Source organism: Seriola dumerili, unplaced genomic scaffold (genome assembly GCF_002260705.1).
Source record: "Seriola dumerili isolate Sdu_G_001 unplaced genomic scaffold, Sdu_1.0 BDQW01001449.1, whole genome shotgun sequence".
NCBI classification, from domain to species: Eukaryota; Metazoa; Chordata; class Actinopteri; order Carangiformes; family Carangidae; genus Seriola; species Seriola dumerili.
In genome coordinates, this window is record NW_019175704.1 from 1,550,966 (window position 1) to 1,568,921 (window position 17,956).

At 41.7% G+C, this 17,956-nt stretch overlaps 1 protein-coding gene across 1 annotated transcript in view; it reads right to left on the reverse strand.

Moving 5' to 3' along the window:
- Positions 1 to 17,956, reverse strand: part of LOC111238638 (protein TANC1-like) — a 32,965-nt gene that overhangs the window by 3,179 nt on the left and 11,830 nt on the right. Inside the window, exons 8-26 of the mRNA XM_022768241.1 lie at positions 16,205 to 16,321; positions 15,739 to 16,056; positions 14,707 to 14,813; positions 12,140 to 12,371; positions 11,091 to 11,257; positions 8,677 to 8,985; positions 6,661 to 6,861; positions 6,284 to 6,387; positions 6,004 to 6,112; positions 5,420 to 5,542; positions 5,073 to 5,309; positions 4,611 to 4,820; positions 4,311 to 4,392; positions 2,929 to 3,062; positions 2,708 to 2,831; positions 2,439 to 2,614; positions 1,721 to 1,853; positions 1,093 to 1,184; positions 786 to 932 (exon numbers count right to left, since the gene is read on the reverse strand). Coding sequence (XP_022623962.1) covers positions 786 to 932; positions 1,093 to 1,184; positions 1,721 to 1,853; positions 2,439 to 2,614; positions 2,708 to 2,831; positions 2,929 to 3,062; positions 4,311 to 4,392; positions 4,611 to 4,820; positions 5,073 to 5,309; positions 5,420 to 5,542; positions 6,004 to 6,112; positions 6,284 to 6,387; positions 6,661 to 6,861; positions 8,677 to 8,985; positions 11,091 to 11,257; positions 12,140 to 12,371; positions 14,707 to 14,813; positions 15,739 to 16,056; positions 16,205 to 16,321 — 3,122 coding nt within the window. The remainder of the gene's footprint in view (positions 1 to 785; positions 933 to 1,092; positions 1,185 to 1,720; positions 1,854 to 2,438; positions 2,615 to 2,707; positions 2,832 to 2,928; positions 3,063 to 4,310; positions 4,393 to 4,610; positions 4,821 to 5,072; positions 5,310 to 5,419; positions 5,543 to 6,003; positions 6,113 to 6,283; positions 6,388 to 6,660; positions 6,862 to 8,676; positions 8,986 to 11,090; positions 11,258 to 12,139; positions 12,372 to 14,706; positions 14,814 to 15,738; positions 16,057 to 16,204; positions 16,322 to 17,956) is intronic.

The window sequence follows — 17,956 nt, forward strand, 5'->3', positions numbered from 1 at the left end:
GCAATCATTTTTATAGACCAGGAACAGAAAGAGAGGAAGAGAGGAAGAGAAACAGAGAGCTGCTTGTTTTCCTGCAGGTTTTCACTGCTCTCATCATCACACATCTCAGGTGAATATTTAATGACACAAACACATGGCGATTCTGTCCTTGAGAGTGCGGTCAAAATGGCAGCCTCGAATGTGAGATTGTGAACATTGCCGTTGAATCTTTAATGATGGTATCATGTAGTCTCTCCGCTGGCCCTTACTGCCTGCGTTCTGATATAATATGTGGATTTAGCCAGCCCACTTGCACGTCCACTGTAAATAAGCCCCTGTAGAGACACAGAGAAAGTGAGTGCGCTTGGTCTGCCAGAGAGAGTGACCTTATCACATCACATTATCTGCTCCATTATTCATCAGCCACAGTGACCCTAAGGATGGCATTTTTACACAGTCTGTTAGGACGTCTGTCATCACCAGGGTGGGTTCCAAACCTGGCTGCAGGCCACACACATCTATCTCCACACTAACAGCACACAGCTATTCATTATGTCACCACCTGCTTCCAGGTCTTGCATGTACGTTCTGTTTACCAGGGAGACATGCAACTAGATCTGAAAAGCAGGGATATTTTTACAGCGAGCTATATTGGTGCTCATGTCAGCTTTTTTATGTTGATTCAGATAAATTATATATCTACCATCTACCTCTCCTTGCCAGCCCTCTTGCCATCCCCTCGGCGTCTAATAAACCGGCCGGTGTTAAATAGTGCATGAGCAGTTTGATACTGCTGTGGACCTTACATTGGTTTTCCTGCGGCAGCGGGAAAGGTTTAGATAGAGGGAGACCCGCAGGTCTTTGAGCCCTTTCAGCTCCTCTCCTTGCCCCTCACGAGGCAGCTTCCTCAGGGCATACTGGTAACGCTGGCCTGCCTCTTTCATACGTCCTTTCTGAGAAACACACAAGAAGAAGGAGAGAAAGAAACGGACAGGAAGGGTAAGGGAAGACTAATCCATTAAAACATCTTGTTTGAAGTTTATTCAACTTAAAGGCTGCAAGGTTTGCCAATGCCCTCACAACACACAGTGTACAACATCCACCGTAACATACCTTGTAAAGCATGTTCCCTTCCTCCATCAGCTTCTGCAGCAGGATGAGCAGAATGTCTGGTTTGGAGGAAGCCATAGCCCATGTAGCATGACCTGATGGGATGGTAAAAATATTTATCTTTCTATTATCTGCCTCGCCTTGTCTCTTTTACTTTGCGCCATACATAAATCATGTACCTGATCGATCATGCTGAGCCGTTCTGTAGCCTTTCGGTTGATGAAGGAGAAGGAGAGAGAGGCGAAGAGAGAGTTAGAGAGGTGGATGTAAAACTGCAGGTGTTGCAGAATAACAAGAGGTAAGTAACAAGATACTGTATGGAAGTAAACTATGCAAGTGTAAAGTAATATTAATGCAGAGCGAGCAGGTGCAAAAGTGTGGCACATAATACAAATCAATACAAGTGAGCTGAGTCTTCATTGATTGGTTTAAGTCAGATACAAATGTGATTACACTTAGTAGTGAATTTGGCCAGAGAGGTGTCGATTCAACTTAATGCTAATTTTAGAAGCCGTGCTGCAGTTTGTGGAGCTGTTACACTGTGTGGTATGATGTTAAATGGTTTTTGTTTTGAATGTAAAACTCCTAGAGGTGTAATTGACTGCAGAGCTGTTATGGTTAGTGTTTATACCCGTCTTGGATCCTTTCTTCAGCAGCGACGCCACAAGTGCCGGGTTCTGGCAGCCTGTCGTCCGGTCTGAACTTCTGGTACTGTTGTTGTCGGCTCTCTCCAGCACCGCTCCATGTTCCACCAGGCAATGTACCTGGCCACACATCGAATAACAACAACATTATATACTTATAGTTAATATTGTGGCAATGAACGAGTTCTTAGATATTTATATCATTAGTTGATTACACGCTACATGCAAATTTATGATCATCAGATAATTTTAATTACCCTCCTGCTGATCAACAGATTACATTACTGAGAGTCTAAAAATAATCAGGAGATTTTTTTTTTTACTCCACATGAGCTGGGATTGCAAGTTGACGTCCAGTCTTGCAGGGAAAATTATTATTATCATTATCTCTGTAATTATGATTCATTTCATTTCATTTCCTAAACTGCCAAAAATGCATTGTTGTGAGACAGTTATATGTTTTACTTTGCTTATCATCTTTCAACAGTTGTAATGTTTTGCAACTTACTGTCACGTAGTGACTTAACTGCATTAACTGCATAAACTGCATCCCAACCACAGGCAGAAAAGAAAATTCATCTTTTTGGTAAGGAACATTTGCAAGTAAATGTAAGTAAGAGTATTTTAAATAAACACAGGCATCCGTAGTCTTAGTTTTCCATTGTCAATATTATCTAAATATCTAAACAGCAGCATGAAACCCACTGTGTCTGCATCCCCGTTAAGAGCAGCCAGATCAAGAGGAGTCCGTCCCTGCCTGTCTGGGTGGTTCAGGTCTGCGCCGGCCTCCACCAGAACCTGCACCGCACCTTTCTGTCCCTTCAGACAGGCCCAGCTAAGTGCAGTCAGCCCCTCCTGATCAGCAGAGGACAGAGAGGCACCTGGGACCACAAACAATACAAATGTTGCTCTACAGTTCAGGTACATTCATCAAACATACTTGGGATATCACTGGGGAAGGTGGGGACCCTCACCCTTTGACAGCAGGAGTTCAACAGTACTGGTGTGACCCTCAGACGCAGCCAGCATCAGTGCAGTGCGACCCTGCTTGTCGCTGACGTTGATGTCTGCGCCTTGCTTCAGCAGCAACTCTACAATCTGGGAATTGGTGGAAAATTATCCCGAAAAAATGAAAACAAAACAAAAAACACAGAACTGGTAAAATGAAGACAATCCTGTGCCACTGACTCCTCACCTGTGTGTGTCCGTGTTTGGTGGCACTAAGCAGCGGGACCATTCCTCTGCGGTTTGGTAATTCCAGCCCTGCCCCCCTCTCCAGGAGGAACGCACACATCTCCATCCTGCCTCTCCCTGCTGCCGCGCTCAGCACTGACAGCGGGTCGGCATAGAGATGAGACCACGAGGCGGAGAAGAATATGTAATTGACATGTTTAAGAGAGAAGTAGAAACAGGAGTGAGAAACAGAGAGAAAAACAAGACTGGCTATTTCTATAATCTATTTGATCTTAACACAGGTGGTGTAGCTCTTTATAGTATATCTGTGTTGAAATTTAACATTTTTCTGATGCAATGTTTTGATATTTACCGTTTTAATACAAATCTTGATATCTGACAAGTACTACAGGTCATAGTGGCTAAAAAAAAAACACCTACACTTCCTCCTTCTTCTTCATCCTCTACAACAACAAAATGAAACAAAATAAAATTATTTACAACCATAACTCTACCCGCTAGATACCTTGAACCAGCCAGTGTTGTTTTGATAAACAATGGGCATTCGGTCCTTTTGTTAGTTTGCGAGTCCTTCAGCTAATGGGGCAGCTGAGGATGGCGGCAGGGTATTGATGCCGTTCTCTAACCTCTAAGTACCCTTGATAAATAACATCATGTTTCATGTGACCACATGTCTCAGTGAACAAATCGATTGTGTAATAATGCCTTTAAAGAGAAGTTATCAGCATATTTGATACACAGAAAAAAAAACAAAAATACTGTCTAGTTGTCTTTGTTTAAGTCGACTTTTGTGCAGCTTCTGTCGTGCTCACACTTTTTCTATCTCAGCACTGAAGGGGGACTGTGTAATAGAATTACAGTCTAATGGTGCTGTAGGCAGAGATACAGGCTTCATCCGACATGCTTTCAGGAAATGGACCTAACAGAATTCTGCAAGCTGCACATCTGTGTCTGTGATAGAGGTAAAACTATTACAATTGAATAACAGATGCTTTTTAGATGCTACAAATGTGGCTGGACAAGATATTCTGTGTGATAAATGTGATGCTCCCTTTCTGCCAAAACCAAAAAAAAAAAACTATTTACAATCGAATCAACTATTTGACATCAACCAGAGCACCCTAAAAATCATAATGTAAATGTGTCTCTGCTGCTCTGTACGCCTCTGAGCTCCTCATATGTTGTATCTATTGTAGATACAGTCATTCTATTCACTGAGGCTCCACATACAAGTAACTTGGCTGTTTAATGTTTATTCATTGTACGGGGCTAGAATGTGCCTGAAATACAACCCTGACGACCTTGAGCATGACTGTAGACCCACAGTGATGGACAGAAAGAGGTGAGAAAGCTAAATTTATCTGACTGATAGGAGAAATGCACCCGTTTCTCCCCAGAGAGAGTCGTGACCATCCATCTGCACTGCCAGCTGTTCATCTTTCAAGTCCAGCAAGCTCTTCACCACCTGCAGAAAAACACAATTTTACAGTCCTCTGTATTGCTGGCTTGCTGTGCAAAAAGAAAACCAAAGCACCCACGGACCTTGACCACAGCAGACAGCAAACTGCATTTAATAAATCCTCCACATCAAGCAAGGAAAGGCACTGTGCTCTACATTAAAAAATTCATTTCAGCAGAGTGTCAGGAACGTTTTTGTCATTAGGACCTTCATCTGATACGTACCTGTGAGTGTCCCACACTAGCTGCAGCTGTAACCGTCTGTTGTGCTGCCTGTGTTTTCCCAGTCACAGTCTCATTGCTGTGGTGCTGCTGTGGGTCAGTGGGGATCTCTGCTCCCCAGTCCTGGCCCAGCAAGATGTTGATGATCTCTGCATGGCCCTTCAGCCCGGCATGGACCAGCGCACACTGGCCATTCTTATCAGCATGGCCCACCTGGCACAGAGGGGTACACAGAAGGACTTACAACACTGCCTGTAATACTCTGGCCTAGATCGGGCCTGTTTATGTCATCTGTCTCCCAGAATAGACCCTGAAAGTGTGGTGAGTGTAAAACCAGGGTTGTTCAGGATATCATCCTGTGTAAAGGTACTAAGAGACACAGTGTTCTGCCACGGTAATTATGCTGGTCACGCCCTCCACACCCAAATTTGTCCCTCTTCCTCTTTGCACAGAAATGACACTGACCTTGGCCCCTTTCTTGCAGAGCAGACTGACGATGTCAGCATGTCCTGCAGCGGCGGCCAGACAGAGGGGCGTCATGCCGCTGTCGGTGGTCCCATCTACAGGAGCCCACATTTCAAGCAGCAGAGCGACCATCTCCACATGTCCCAGGTGGGCATGGACTGCCAGGATGGGGGCATGTCCTATCACCTCTGTGCACCAGGTCACACTAGCGCCGCCTACCATCAACAGACGACTTACCTGCAGGATAAATATAATGAATAGTATATATATGTATATAAATGCATATAAGACCATATATTTGGGGGGTTTGTATGTTTTTTTTTTTATGTAGAGCATGTGTATGTCACCTTGATGTTAGGTGTATATAGGTTCCTCAGGGAAGCCAGCGCAGCGGACAGACTGTCTGTGCTGCAGTTCACCCACATGGCCTGAAGAACGCTGGAGGACACACCTGTCTTCTTACTCAGACCCTGTTAGTGTGTGTGTGTGAGAGAGAAAGAGAGAGAGAGAGAGAGACAGAGAGAAAGAGAGAGAGAGAGAGACAGAGAGAGAGAGGCACAGATGAATAGAGAGAGATTAAGGTTGCTCAGATGAGATCTGTGGTGCAGAATTTGAATTGTGTCCCAGGAGAAAAGCAGTACGTACAGATTCCGAGCCATGCATGCAAACAGTACAACATTCACTGTACCGTGGGCGTTTATGTTTATGAGTAGTGCTAATGTGTGTGGGTGATGATAGGAACAGGGGTTCACTATTATTTGTGTGTGTCTTAGTGTGTTTTTATGCAGTTATATTCAGTAAAGTGTAGGATCTTGTTTATGTGAAGCCTTTGGGAATCGAGGAGAATCAAAAGGGCTTAGGTACAACCAGTTCCAGTCATAAACCTACATAAGAAGTTATATACAGTACACAGTGTCACAGTTCATGTTACCTTGAATATGTGAGCCTTGAGGATGTGGTGTCCCAGTTCCATAGTTTGCTGCCGGTTCAGCTTGCCCTCCTGTCTGGAGAACATGAAGGCCAGGAGAGCGTGGCCACTCCTGTAGACATGCATATAGTCATCAGAAATGGCATTCATGCATCAACCGAATTTCTAATCTTGACAAACCTCCTCGACAACAATTTACACACCATGTCTTATGTCACAACTGACTTAAAGTACACGCATCTTAAGACTCTTCTGCTGTGTCACCTTTGACCTTCAGTCTCACCTCGGGTCACAGAGAAAGTCTGTGCTCTCTCCATCTGCTCTCCAAACCAGCCACTCTCTGAAGGAGGGATGACACAGCATCCGTGTGCCATCCCGGCGTCTAACCTACAAACATAAAGGCAGATCATTTCCTAAATGTAAAGGTACAATTACTTCATGTGACCCCCCCCCCCCCCCCCCCCCCCCTGCTCATCTCCCACCCCCAGACAGCCTGTCCCTTATTGTCCATCTAGATACTGTAATTCTTTTAGATAAAAACTACTTCTAAATTTGTAAATGTAAATTTATGAATTTACTTCATAGCAAAACAAACACGACATTCAAACAAAAGCTTGAGTCATTATGTACCCTTCCACACAGTCATATCAAGAGTCTTACCATGAATCCAGCCAGGCTGTCTAATCTCTGCTGGAAGTCCTTCCACTCCAGCTCCCCCCTCACACTGCCTGCATTCAGTGCCCTGAACATTTGTTCATCAGTCAGTGGGTGCAGAGACGCCAGCGCCACATTTAGCACCGGAAGTATCCGTTCAAAGACCTCTTTATCCGGAAAGCTCACACGGCACATCAGCAGGTACACCTAACAGATATTCATAAATTAGGTTAGTACATGTTGCTAATGATGTTGACTGTAATGGATCTACAACAACTTAACAGAAAAGATGATTTTTCTATAGTTAGTTCAAGTTTAATTAAATATGCAATTTTAAATTTAACTACATATAAATCATTTCTAAATATCATCATCTACTGAGTCTGTTTGTGACTGTGCGTACACACTTAAACTCTTTGCCGAATCTAAGCTCGTCAGTGATGTTTTGGGATGTATATCATTTCCTGTGGATGTGGCCAGCGTTGAGCTGGGTTGTGCAAATCAACTGCGGGTAATGCTGTATTTGGTTGGTCCTTATTGACTTTTAAATTATCACATGATCTGGTCCTACATATTAGATGTTTCTGTTTGGCTAGTCGTGGCTATAAAAATAGAAGCTAGCCAGCAGTGGCTTCCAATTTTCCACCATGATTTTAGTTGATAAGTCACATCTCGTAGACTTTAGGTATCATTGAACCTGGATCTTTACTGTGTTAACAACTTTGTTGGAAGTTCACCTGTAAGTCAAAACAATAGCAACAATAGGGGAAAAAAACAAAAGTATTATCTTTGAAACAAGTTTAAGTAGTTAATCCTACTAAATGATACTTTCACACAAGTTCTCATTTTTAACTGCCACCGTCCACTTCTTGGGCCTCCACATTTTTAGCACACCTTTATGCCACATCCATTAAAACATTTTTTAGATCATGACTGGCCAGATTGCTGATGTTGTTGATATCCTTAGAAAAACGGTGGATGAAAATAAATGTTTGGTTGATGGTGAGAAACTTTTGATGAATGGTGCAAGTTCACAAATTGCATATCCATTTTTTTTGCGAACATGTAGTTTTTAATATGCTACTAGATGGTAAACGTTAGTTGCTGTCCTTTACTTATAAAAATGATTTATTAGCAGTAATCCTAATAATAAGTAACACAAATACTGGAAACAGCTATCAGCATGTTGTTTTAATGCTCTGAGCAATGAAATACTGCACATCTTCTTTGTAGCGTCCATGTTGTTTCCACTTTCTGACTTAAAAGCACATGAACACAGCTAACTCGGAAAATGGGACAATCCGAGCAGCACGTGAATGCAGCATAACACTTGCTCATCTGTTGTCCTATTTTACACTGATGATTATGTAATATTAAAATACATCTGTCATTTACTTTATTCACTGTGGACTACTTTTGGCACTTTATATTAAAAGACTTAGATCCTGACATTTTTTTCTATCTTTTATTGATGTGAGCAGGATGTGAGAACATCTTTTCCCTTTTTTGAGGAACAACATGCCTGAACAATGGCTGCCGCCTGTGTACCTTGTGGCGGGAGTTTATGGACACTGATTGCTTCAGCCTTCAGTGAGATGCCATTTCACGGCAGACAGCTCACCAGGAAGACTGACAAGTGTTAAGTGTTAGACTGTGAACTTGACCAGATGATGAGGAGGAGGAGGAGGAGGAGGAGGATGGGTCCAAAAATACACTCAAGGTAAAATGTGTCCTTTAAGCTCGAGGGGATTTCACTATAGTTTACATAGTAAGTGAACTGATAAGTTAAAGAAAACACACATTACTCCACATCTGTGGTTCCCACACCTTTTTTGTCGGATGTATCCTAAAATGCTCGACTTATAGGGGCATTACATCTAGCTATTTCAACAATTTGTCCATTACCTCTAGCCATCATTTACCATCTCAACTAAAACTATCAAACTATTTTGAAATAGCTTTGAAAAAGTGATGGATGATAATAATCATTCTTGATGGGAATCAAAGCCCTAAATGTCTGACCTCTGACAGGGAGACAGGCACCACCAGGTAGTTTCCTCCTTTCAGAGCCAGGTGACCTTTGTGGAACAAATCCAGGGTCAGCTGAAGGTAAAGGATGGAGCCGTGGCTCCGTGTTGACAGGTGACTGCTGAACTTGCTGAGAAGCAGCGGATCAGGGGCAGAGCCCGTCGGTGTGGTGACGTTAGTGGCGACCTGAGTGCTGCTGCTGACCCGGTGATGGATGTAGTCACTCAGGTCAGCTCCCAGATCACTGCTGTCTGGCAGGATGTCCAGAGAGATGCCAGAGAAGGGAAGGAGGGTGGTGATTTCCTGCAGAAAAAGAAAACAGATAAGCTATTAGTGAAATACTGTTAAAACTGATACCACGCACAGGCACAAACACAAACACAAACACAAACACAGTATTTAAAGAATTGAAGGTAGCATGTCTTTGATGCATTAGCAAAGGACAAATTAAAAGCACCAAAATCAGGACCCGTTCCTCAGATGCTGTTGCCTCTGACTCACACAGAGCCATGGGATACAGTACAGTAAATGGTGTGACAATGACTCAAGCTCCAACATTGCTCACAGGCATCTCTCAGATTCACATTTCATCTCCTCTCTTGCCATCCTCAACTGCTCAACACCGGCCAAAACCAGCTATGACTGATCAAAGAAAAAGAATCCATGTTGTTGCAGCTCAGTTCCTCATTAACAAAGACTGACATTCTGGTTCAGCTGGTTTGTGGTCGTGAACTGTGCTCCACTTTGAAGGTGCACCCTTTCACAACAGTTTGTGAAATATCCAGGTTGTTATATAAGAGTAAGCACCTGCTGTGACATGGGTGAAAGATGATCCAATCAGGAAGCAGGGATACTGAGAAGGTGGGATAATAAATGTACTCTTCATCTTTAAATTTTGGTGATTAATGTTTGCTGACTTAAAATGCATCATGAAGAAAAAATGACCCCAAATGTGTTTTGCGTATTCCCAAACACAAATCCAATTATGTAACTGGCTGGCTGGCTGTCAAGCGCCAGACTCCCAGTAGTATTACCATCCATTCAGGGCGTAATCCATGCAGCATTTGGAGACTTGGCTTTGGCATTGGACAGATGCGTCTGCTGTTTGGTGGGATTACCAACCAGATTGAGAAAATACATCAGACTAGAGAGCTCAACAGTGCCAAAAGCCACAATGTCTATACCATGGCAGCAAAAGCACAACATCAAACTACACAGCGAGTGCTGGGAGCTAAGGCCAAAGATGCAGCTGTTGAGAATACCTCTGTGATCTGGGTAATGAGAGGGAAGGTGAAACTTAAAAAGGTCAGTTCATCCAAATTACAAAATCCTTTTTTTTTTTTTTTTTTACTCAACTACAGTGGTATCTGGCCAAGTTTTGCCCAGGTTTTGGGATATCTGCCTACATCTAATTAAGTGTGCACTGCTCTTCTGGCATAAAAGTTTTGCTAGGCACTAGTGCAAAAAAGAAAGAAGAACTTCAGCACACAAGAGTCTACATCCCAATACAATTGAGATGAGAAGAATTTCATCTGAAGCACTAAAAGCATCTAAAAATCACATTTAAATAATTCAAAGGCAACATCTTTTTAGAGACACAGCATCCTTGTTACTTCTAATAATCCAAAGACCTCATTGTCAACAGCTTTCACAAACACTCTTTTCTTTTGGGTAGAATGTACTTCCAATAAAATTGTTCACAGTGAGATCTGTGGATTATCCACAGTAACTGGGCCATTATGTCTGGAAATGCACATCTGTCCATCCAAGCTATTATCTAAACTTACTTATTCTTTCAGGGTCACAGGAGTCTTAGACCTGTCTCAGCTTACACTGAGTGAGAGGTGGGGTACACCCATTTACGTATTAATAAAGTCTGACACAGTGCCACCAGTCAGTCTTGCTGCCAGGGGTCAACCATGGTACCGCAGCAAAAAAATCATTGTGCCCCCAAAAAGTATTCTCCCCATACATCAACATTATAAAAGAGCTATCTCTAAAATAATTAACAGTACACCTCAAACTGCAAACAAGGTCAATTATTAGTCTTCCCATAATTCATTTTTTAAACCAGGAAGGATTTACATGCGCAAAATTTTGTGGGACTGAAGAAAAGCTATTTTATGAGTATGACACACATCCCAACCTCCTTTACTCCAATTTGCTGGTCTGTCACAGGGCTAAAATGTATAGATAGGCAACTGTTCTCACACATACAGTCACACACAGTTTTGGAGTCACCAATTAACCTAACCTGCATAGGTCTGGACAGTGGGATGAGACCAATCAATAATGTGAGAACCACAAATGAAATTCCATTCACTTCCATTGTATTGGACTGGAGGCTAAATGTGTGGCTAGATACCACCAGAGTAAATGAGAAAATGTGTTACTTAAATCTCACTCACCACCAGGCCTGTCCTAACTGTGACCACCAATTTAAGCCAAGGTGGGAATTTTGGGATTATCTTGGTGATGAAAGTGGCAATGGTGTCCCCATAGTCTGGTTTATGGAATTCTGCCTCATTAAGGCTGTCAACCAAAATGATGTAGTCTTCTTCAGGTAGTCTCCGCTCTGAGCAGATGAAAAGAGAGAGAAAACAGAGGTTGAAGCATATTGAAACACCAGATATATTATATTAGCCATGCAATTAGCATGTATTAAGGAAAAACGTATCACAGTTTTATTGTGGCTTTCATGGCTGAATCTGGGATCATCTTTGATTTTCAGCACAGAATATGTTGAGAAATCAACCAACTGCTGATATTGATTATATTCTGCTGAAAGAGGCCAGAGGCCATTGCTGTTTATTAGCTGGAAACAGGACATATCCATCATGTTTCACATCATCTAAGCTGTCACTGCATCCCTGCAAGCCTGTGAGGTCTCATACACTCAGGCACAAGGGCTCTCCAATTTTTACTAACCTGCTTAATAGAGATGGAGTAGACAAAACACTCCTCTGCTCAGACTGTGGAGGGCCTGGCCATAATAACACATCAATCTGGCTGACTAACTGTATCATGAGAAACTGAGCTGGCTAATATGCCCATAACATTCGCAGCCTCTCCAGAGTATTTTGTGACCTTGAAATCCTGTGGGATGCTGATGATTCACCGGGGCAAAAATAACACTCATCATTTCCTATGTAAATGACCTAACATCTGTTTCACACTCTACAGTGTTTCAAATCGCTGACCTTAACTAGGGAAAATAATCTATGGGCCCATCACAGAGTCATTAATGCGCTATTTCACACAGGAGATGGCAGCAAGCCCCCTAATTACAGTGTGAGGGAAGCAGACAGTTTTCCACCTTAAAACTGATACTATTTTAAACTTTAAAGGGTCTTTAAATTTGAATATCACATTATCACATTTATCTCTAAGTGTGTGTGTGTGTGTGTGTGTGTGTGTGTGTGTGTGTGTGTGTGTGTGTGTGTGTAAACTTCATTACCCTTGCGCAGGCTGGCTATAGGCTCTAAGACACCCTTTCGGAAGGCAGCGATGGGGTCTTGAACGCAGGATCGCAGGCTGAGTGTGTTTTGTAGATGAGGCTCTTGTACCAGTAGCTCCCTGTACGGGCCGAGTTGTGGAGCTCTGGCCAGCAGGGCGGCAACGCTGTGCACAAATTCCGGTACAAGGCAGGTGTAGGTGTTGTCGGCCTGACAGAAATGGTATGCTACCACCTGGTAGGAGAAAGAGGCAGGTGAAAAACGAAAGACAATAGAGACACAATGTAAAGCTGCTATCTGTATCTGTTCATTTCACAAAAATATCTGTATTCAGATCTAAATAATACCAATGTAACAGTTAATGGTCAGGGTGGAAATGCATTGAAATAGACCAGCAAGTTTTAGCAGTGGGAAAATACAAATCAGAGTTGCTAAGGCCATAATACATGAATTTTCTTTAAAAACTGGAGGTTGTGTATCTAATGGGAGGAACACCAGATGAATGTGAAATTGGTCTGAGGTGTCTATGACTCAGCTATTTAGAAACATTTGAGAAGCTCTCTTCGCACTTTTGAGACTTCAGGTCATCGGTTTCCATTGACTGTAGTCACACATGGTGCCACACAGACTTCATTATCAGTCATGTCATTCTTTCTGTTCCTGTTCACACTGAACAGACAACAACCACCTGAATTACTTTGATATTGAAGTCTGAAAAGTCTGAATCTGATGAATAGGAGCCACTGCTGAGGCTCTAAGGAGTGCAGTTTTTACAATGACTTCAAAATATTTTATGGACATTTATCCTCAATGGATATCTTGCCATCACTGTAAACAGTGAGGTCAGCTGATTGTAGCATTGTGTGTATGTTTGTGTGTTTCACTGTGTGTAATGTAGTGTTTGTGTAAATTGTGGGGCAATTCAGATGCTGTTTGTATCTGTTCAGAAGGTATTATCTTTTCATACCTCTAGAAGACAGACATAAAAAAAGGAGACAAACAATCTCGAAGACTAATATCACAGAATATAAAAACAATAATAATAATTAAAAAAACTGTAAACACAGAAATCTTAGAGATAGCTGAAGCATAACTTTGTTCCCACTCATTCAACATATTAGTATCTCTTAAATCTAATCTATTTATCTCTAAAACACATGCAGTAAATACATGTTGGTTTATTCAGGCAGCAAGCTGAATGGTAAACAAGAGTCTGAGAAAAGAAAACATACCACTACTGATAAAGGGGATTTTTGCAACTAAGGAGCCAAACTGAACAACCGACTGTCTTGCTGGAAGATTAATAGTAGTTATCTGTAAACTGTAAGGACATTTTTGTAGATAAATGTACAAAAAAAACATAATAGTATTCATTCATGGGTTTATAGTGCTTAGATACTGTAGGTCCAAGCCTGAGCCATGAGTGGTCCACATATGCAGTAGCATTATCAATTATTTTACTTGGGCGAACATCCTCACCATCACAAGTATTCTGACTAGTTCCCATGGAAACTCTTATTGAGGCCAAGATAGTAAATTTAGAAGCTTCCATGTCATCTATGTGATGCAATCAGCAGCATGTTCTACATGTGCTCATAAAAGAGAGAAGAACAAAAATCTCATGTCACAAATGTGCAGCCCCCTATCTCTTAAAAAAATAAAAAAATATAAAAAAAAATTTAAAAAGTGAACAATGCTGAGGTGTGTTTATCACTTTGAACTGATCCCTCTTCAGTGTTTTGTGAAGACTTGTAACAGTCATAGCTCCCTACAGCACTGTTTGTGATGCTGCATTATATTACCGTACTTACAAATCTGGTGAGAGAAGTGCAGGGAAAATAAATTCCAGGGCTATCAAAACAGCCACAACAAATAACTAAATCTAGGGCCATTTCTCTAATGTAAGTAGAATTTCTTCCTTATGTCTGTTATAACTGCAGGTGAGTCAGCAGTCTGAATAACAAGAACTATACAGAATTGGGCTGTGTGGTTATGTGTGTGTGTGTGTGTGTGTGTGTGTGTGTGTGTGTGTGTGTGTGTGTGTGTGTGTGCGTGTGTGTGTGTGTGTTCTATTATATCTTTATGAGAACCAATTAGATTATTATTTATCTATTTATTTATATCTATTATATTTCAAAAGTGTGGATGTTTCTTTAAAGGTCTGTCTGGTGGCTAAGAGTTGATTTTGGGCTTCATATTAAAGTCAGATTGAGGTTTAAGAGTCAGGGGTGGGGTAAGGCATGTAGTTCTGATGGTTAAAGGAATAGTGTCGCATTTTGGTAAATATGCTTCACATTCTTCATAGAGAGTTAAATGATGTCATCTATTCATTAAATATGAGGTGACAGCCAGCACTTGGTTAACTTAGTTTGGCATAAAGACTGGAAACCGGGTGAAACCGCTAGCATGTCTCTGTGTGAAGGTAACATGATCCATCTATCAGCACCTTTAGAGCTCAGTAATAGCTCACTAACATGCTATGTCTCATATAAAGAACTGTCATATTTACACTTCGGTTTTTGTGCAGTATAGAAAGTATAGAAACACAAAAATGTGTGTTTTGAGGTACCTTGGCAGCGAGGCATCTGACAGCCTCCTTCCTCTGTGCTGTACTATTGCTTGTTCCTGCAGCAGCACTCTGGTTGGGCTGGGAGTCGGCTGGCTGTTTGGAGGCTGCTTTACCCTGCCTATCCCCACCTGCACAGCGCACAAAGCAACAACAACAAACGCAAAGCTGCCATTTACACTCTAAATGAAGTCTCTGGTGTAAGCACAGGGATGTCAGGAGTGAAGTCAATGAAGAAACACAATTAAACTGCTGCAATTAATTAGTACATCTGTAAGCAAGACTGGAAACTATGACATTAAGCGCAACCACATTAGACGGCAGCAAGAGTGTTTGTTTCAAAGAGTGCAGAGAGATGATTCTGGGTCCCTCACACCCAATGCTATACCCTCTGTTAAATTTAAATCAAAATGACAACACAGTACAGATATCAATGAATAATACAATGATGCTGAAAAATGAATGGCACTGTATTCTTTGCAAACACTATAGTTTTGCTTTTTGTGTACTGCTTTGCCCTCAGAATGTAATCTTAAAAATACTGCAGTACTACAGTACTACAATAGTACAGGAAAAGGCTGAACGGTGATATAACATAATCTGCATTTGTGGCCATTTTTATTTTTATATCTTCAGGTGTTTCATCTTTTATTACGAAAACAAAATTCACCAGCACGTCACAGCGGGCAACGTGCATTTACTGTGTAATGTGCTAAAACTGGTTCTATGAGAGGTTGTTATCTCTCTTTTTTCTCCCAGACAAAAGAACAGTTCCAGTGCCACTCATGGAAAGAAAAAAACAACAATCTCAGTCCCCTTACACAACTGCAATCAGCAGAGAGACCTCAGGGGGGAACTTGAAAGGAGAGTGCGTGACCCAGTTACTAACTCCTTCCCAAAAAGTGGTATTTCTTCCACTATGTTACAATAATCTGACTTTACTGGAGCATACTGGAGAATGTATGAATTCTACTTCCGGCATTCTACTGTGTCCTTACGCTAATTTTTCGAGATACACACAATAACAAATTACACTGCTGAGAATAAAGGTAGGAGTCTTACATTTAGGGGAGGAGCTGGGGCTGTGAGGGATGCTGGGACCTCCCTGTGGTGTGCGCATGCCATGACAGCTGAGCGTCACCAGCCGCCAGATGATAGCAGTCTTGCCGGATCCTGCGTTACCCACAATGACAGCACCGCGTCCCTCACAGCTGCTCGTTTTCCTCAGGACCTCCTCCAGACGTGCAAAGAGCCAATCCCGGCCGACAAAGGGTGTTTCCGCAGTGATGCCGGGGACTTCGAACAGCAGAGGTTTTAGCATGATGTCAGCTTGTCTGAAAGCCACCAATCTCCCTGGATGAGAGGAGAGATTTAACGCTAAATACAAATGGATAACTATATGTTATTTAAGCAGTGACATTGGGGGAAGTGTTGTTTCTGCAGATGTCTCTGCATATTTAGACACTGATTTCCCCCACCCTGAGGTTAAGCCGCAAAATACCTTTGGAGTCATCATTTGTGCGTCCAGCTGTGTTGTGTTTGCGGACGGAGCCCCTGTGTCCAGCAGCCCTTTGGTTGTCCAGATAACTCAAATCCTCCAGTCGAGTAGAGCTGGTTGCTGTAAAGAGAGAACGGATGGGGAATGGATCACAAGTGTGAGAGAGATGCAGGAAATGTGCAAAGATACACATGCATACCACACAAGTGTCAAATTCACTGCTCGAGTCAATTATTGTATCCATGGAGACCTGAGACATACACAGTTGTTGCACTGAATGATATACACTCATTGACCTTGAGGAGAGAAGAGAGAGGAAAAAGAAAAGAAAACAATTCATCTCACGCCCGTAATCTCCATCTAACATGAGTGTGTAATGACCAAATGTTTCATACCGTCTCACACGTCCGGACACCAAATTTGTGATAATCAGCGCCAACACATCACCGGCAGTAATGCAAAAAATGTTTCAGCTGTCAATAACACGACTGCACACCCTCTTGTAATAACCAAATACACTACATAAAAGCCAACACAATAAATAAAATAAAGAACATGTCGTACAGAAGAGCAAGAAACAACAGTAAAGAGTTTTTTTACTCCCACATTCGCCTATCTATCCACCCACTCACACTACAGAGTTTACAGGTCAGCCAGGCTTACTTTCTGCAGTTCTCAAGACATTTTGCAGAGTCTTTAGTCCAGGCTATTTTCAAAAATAAAGAAATAGGCTTTGGATAATCATTTGGTTCCTAAACGTGGTCTTCTGCAAAATTAATCATCTATTTCTGCTGTTACAGCATGACATTATGCAGCAAATCACAGACAAAAAATAGAAAGCCCTGTGCAATGAAACATAATCCAGGACAACAGTCCTGTAATAAGGACAATTTAATCTTTGTGAAACATTACAAATTTGTGATGTTGCTGACACTGTGTCAGAGACGTGTTGATTCGTTTTTGAGCCTGTGGTCTGGTGTTTTCGTGTTTGATTGTACTAATGTTTAATGGAAGAAATATTTTGTGAATATCTTTTGGACAAAATAAGCTGTAGTAAAAATTACAAAACCTACATAACATTCTATATATTATAGTTAAATACTATATCACTACAACGAAGTCTAAAAGCGGTCCATAGACAATTCAACACGTAACAATTGAAGGAACTTTTTGCAGTAAGTGAGAATTTGCTTCAGGGTTATTCAATTGCATTGAATTACATCTTACTTGTATCGTTTTTTGTTGTTTGTTATTTTGGCAGTGTATGCCTTTATTTAATCATTGCCAGGATTTACCTGGGAGACAGAACAGGGATAGATAAAGTAGAGTATGATCCAAACCCCAGAAACTAACATGCCAGCATGACAAAAGCATACCTCCTCAGATGGAGGCTGCTAGAGTTAAAAGTCATTCTTGGTCAACTACTCATCTGTCTTTCGAGCAGTTGGCAAGAAAAAAGGGTTGAGAACCTCTGTTCTAGTGTTTTACGACTCCAGGCATGGGGGAGAACCAACTAACTAGATTACAGTCACTGCAACCGGAAGAGTCTGTGCTTACTGAGACTTCTTGGGTTGTAATGATAGAGGGTTTCTGAATATTCAGCTCTGCTCTGATTAATATTTTTGTGTTGTGTGTAAGGACGGATACATCTGCATTTAAGTGATGGAATAGTAAATGGCATTAGTGTTAAAATATTTAGTATTACTACTAAAAAAAAAAAAAAAAAAACTCAAACTGCATGGAAAAATTAGTCTG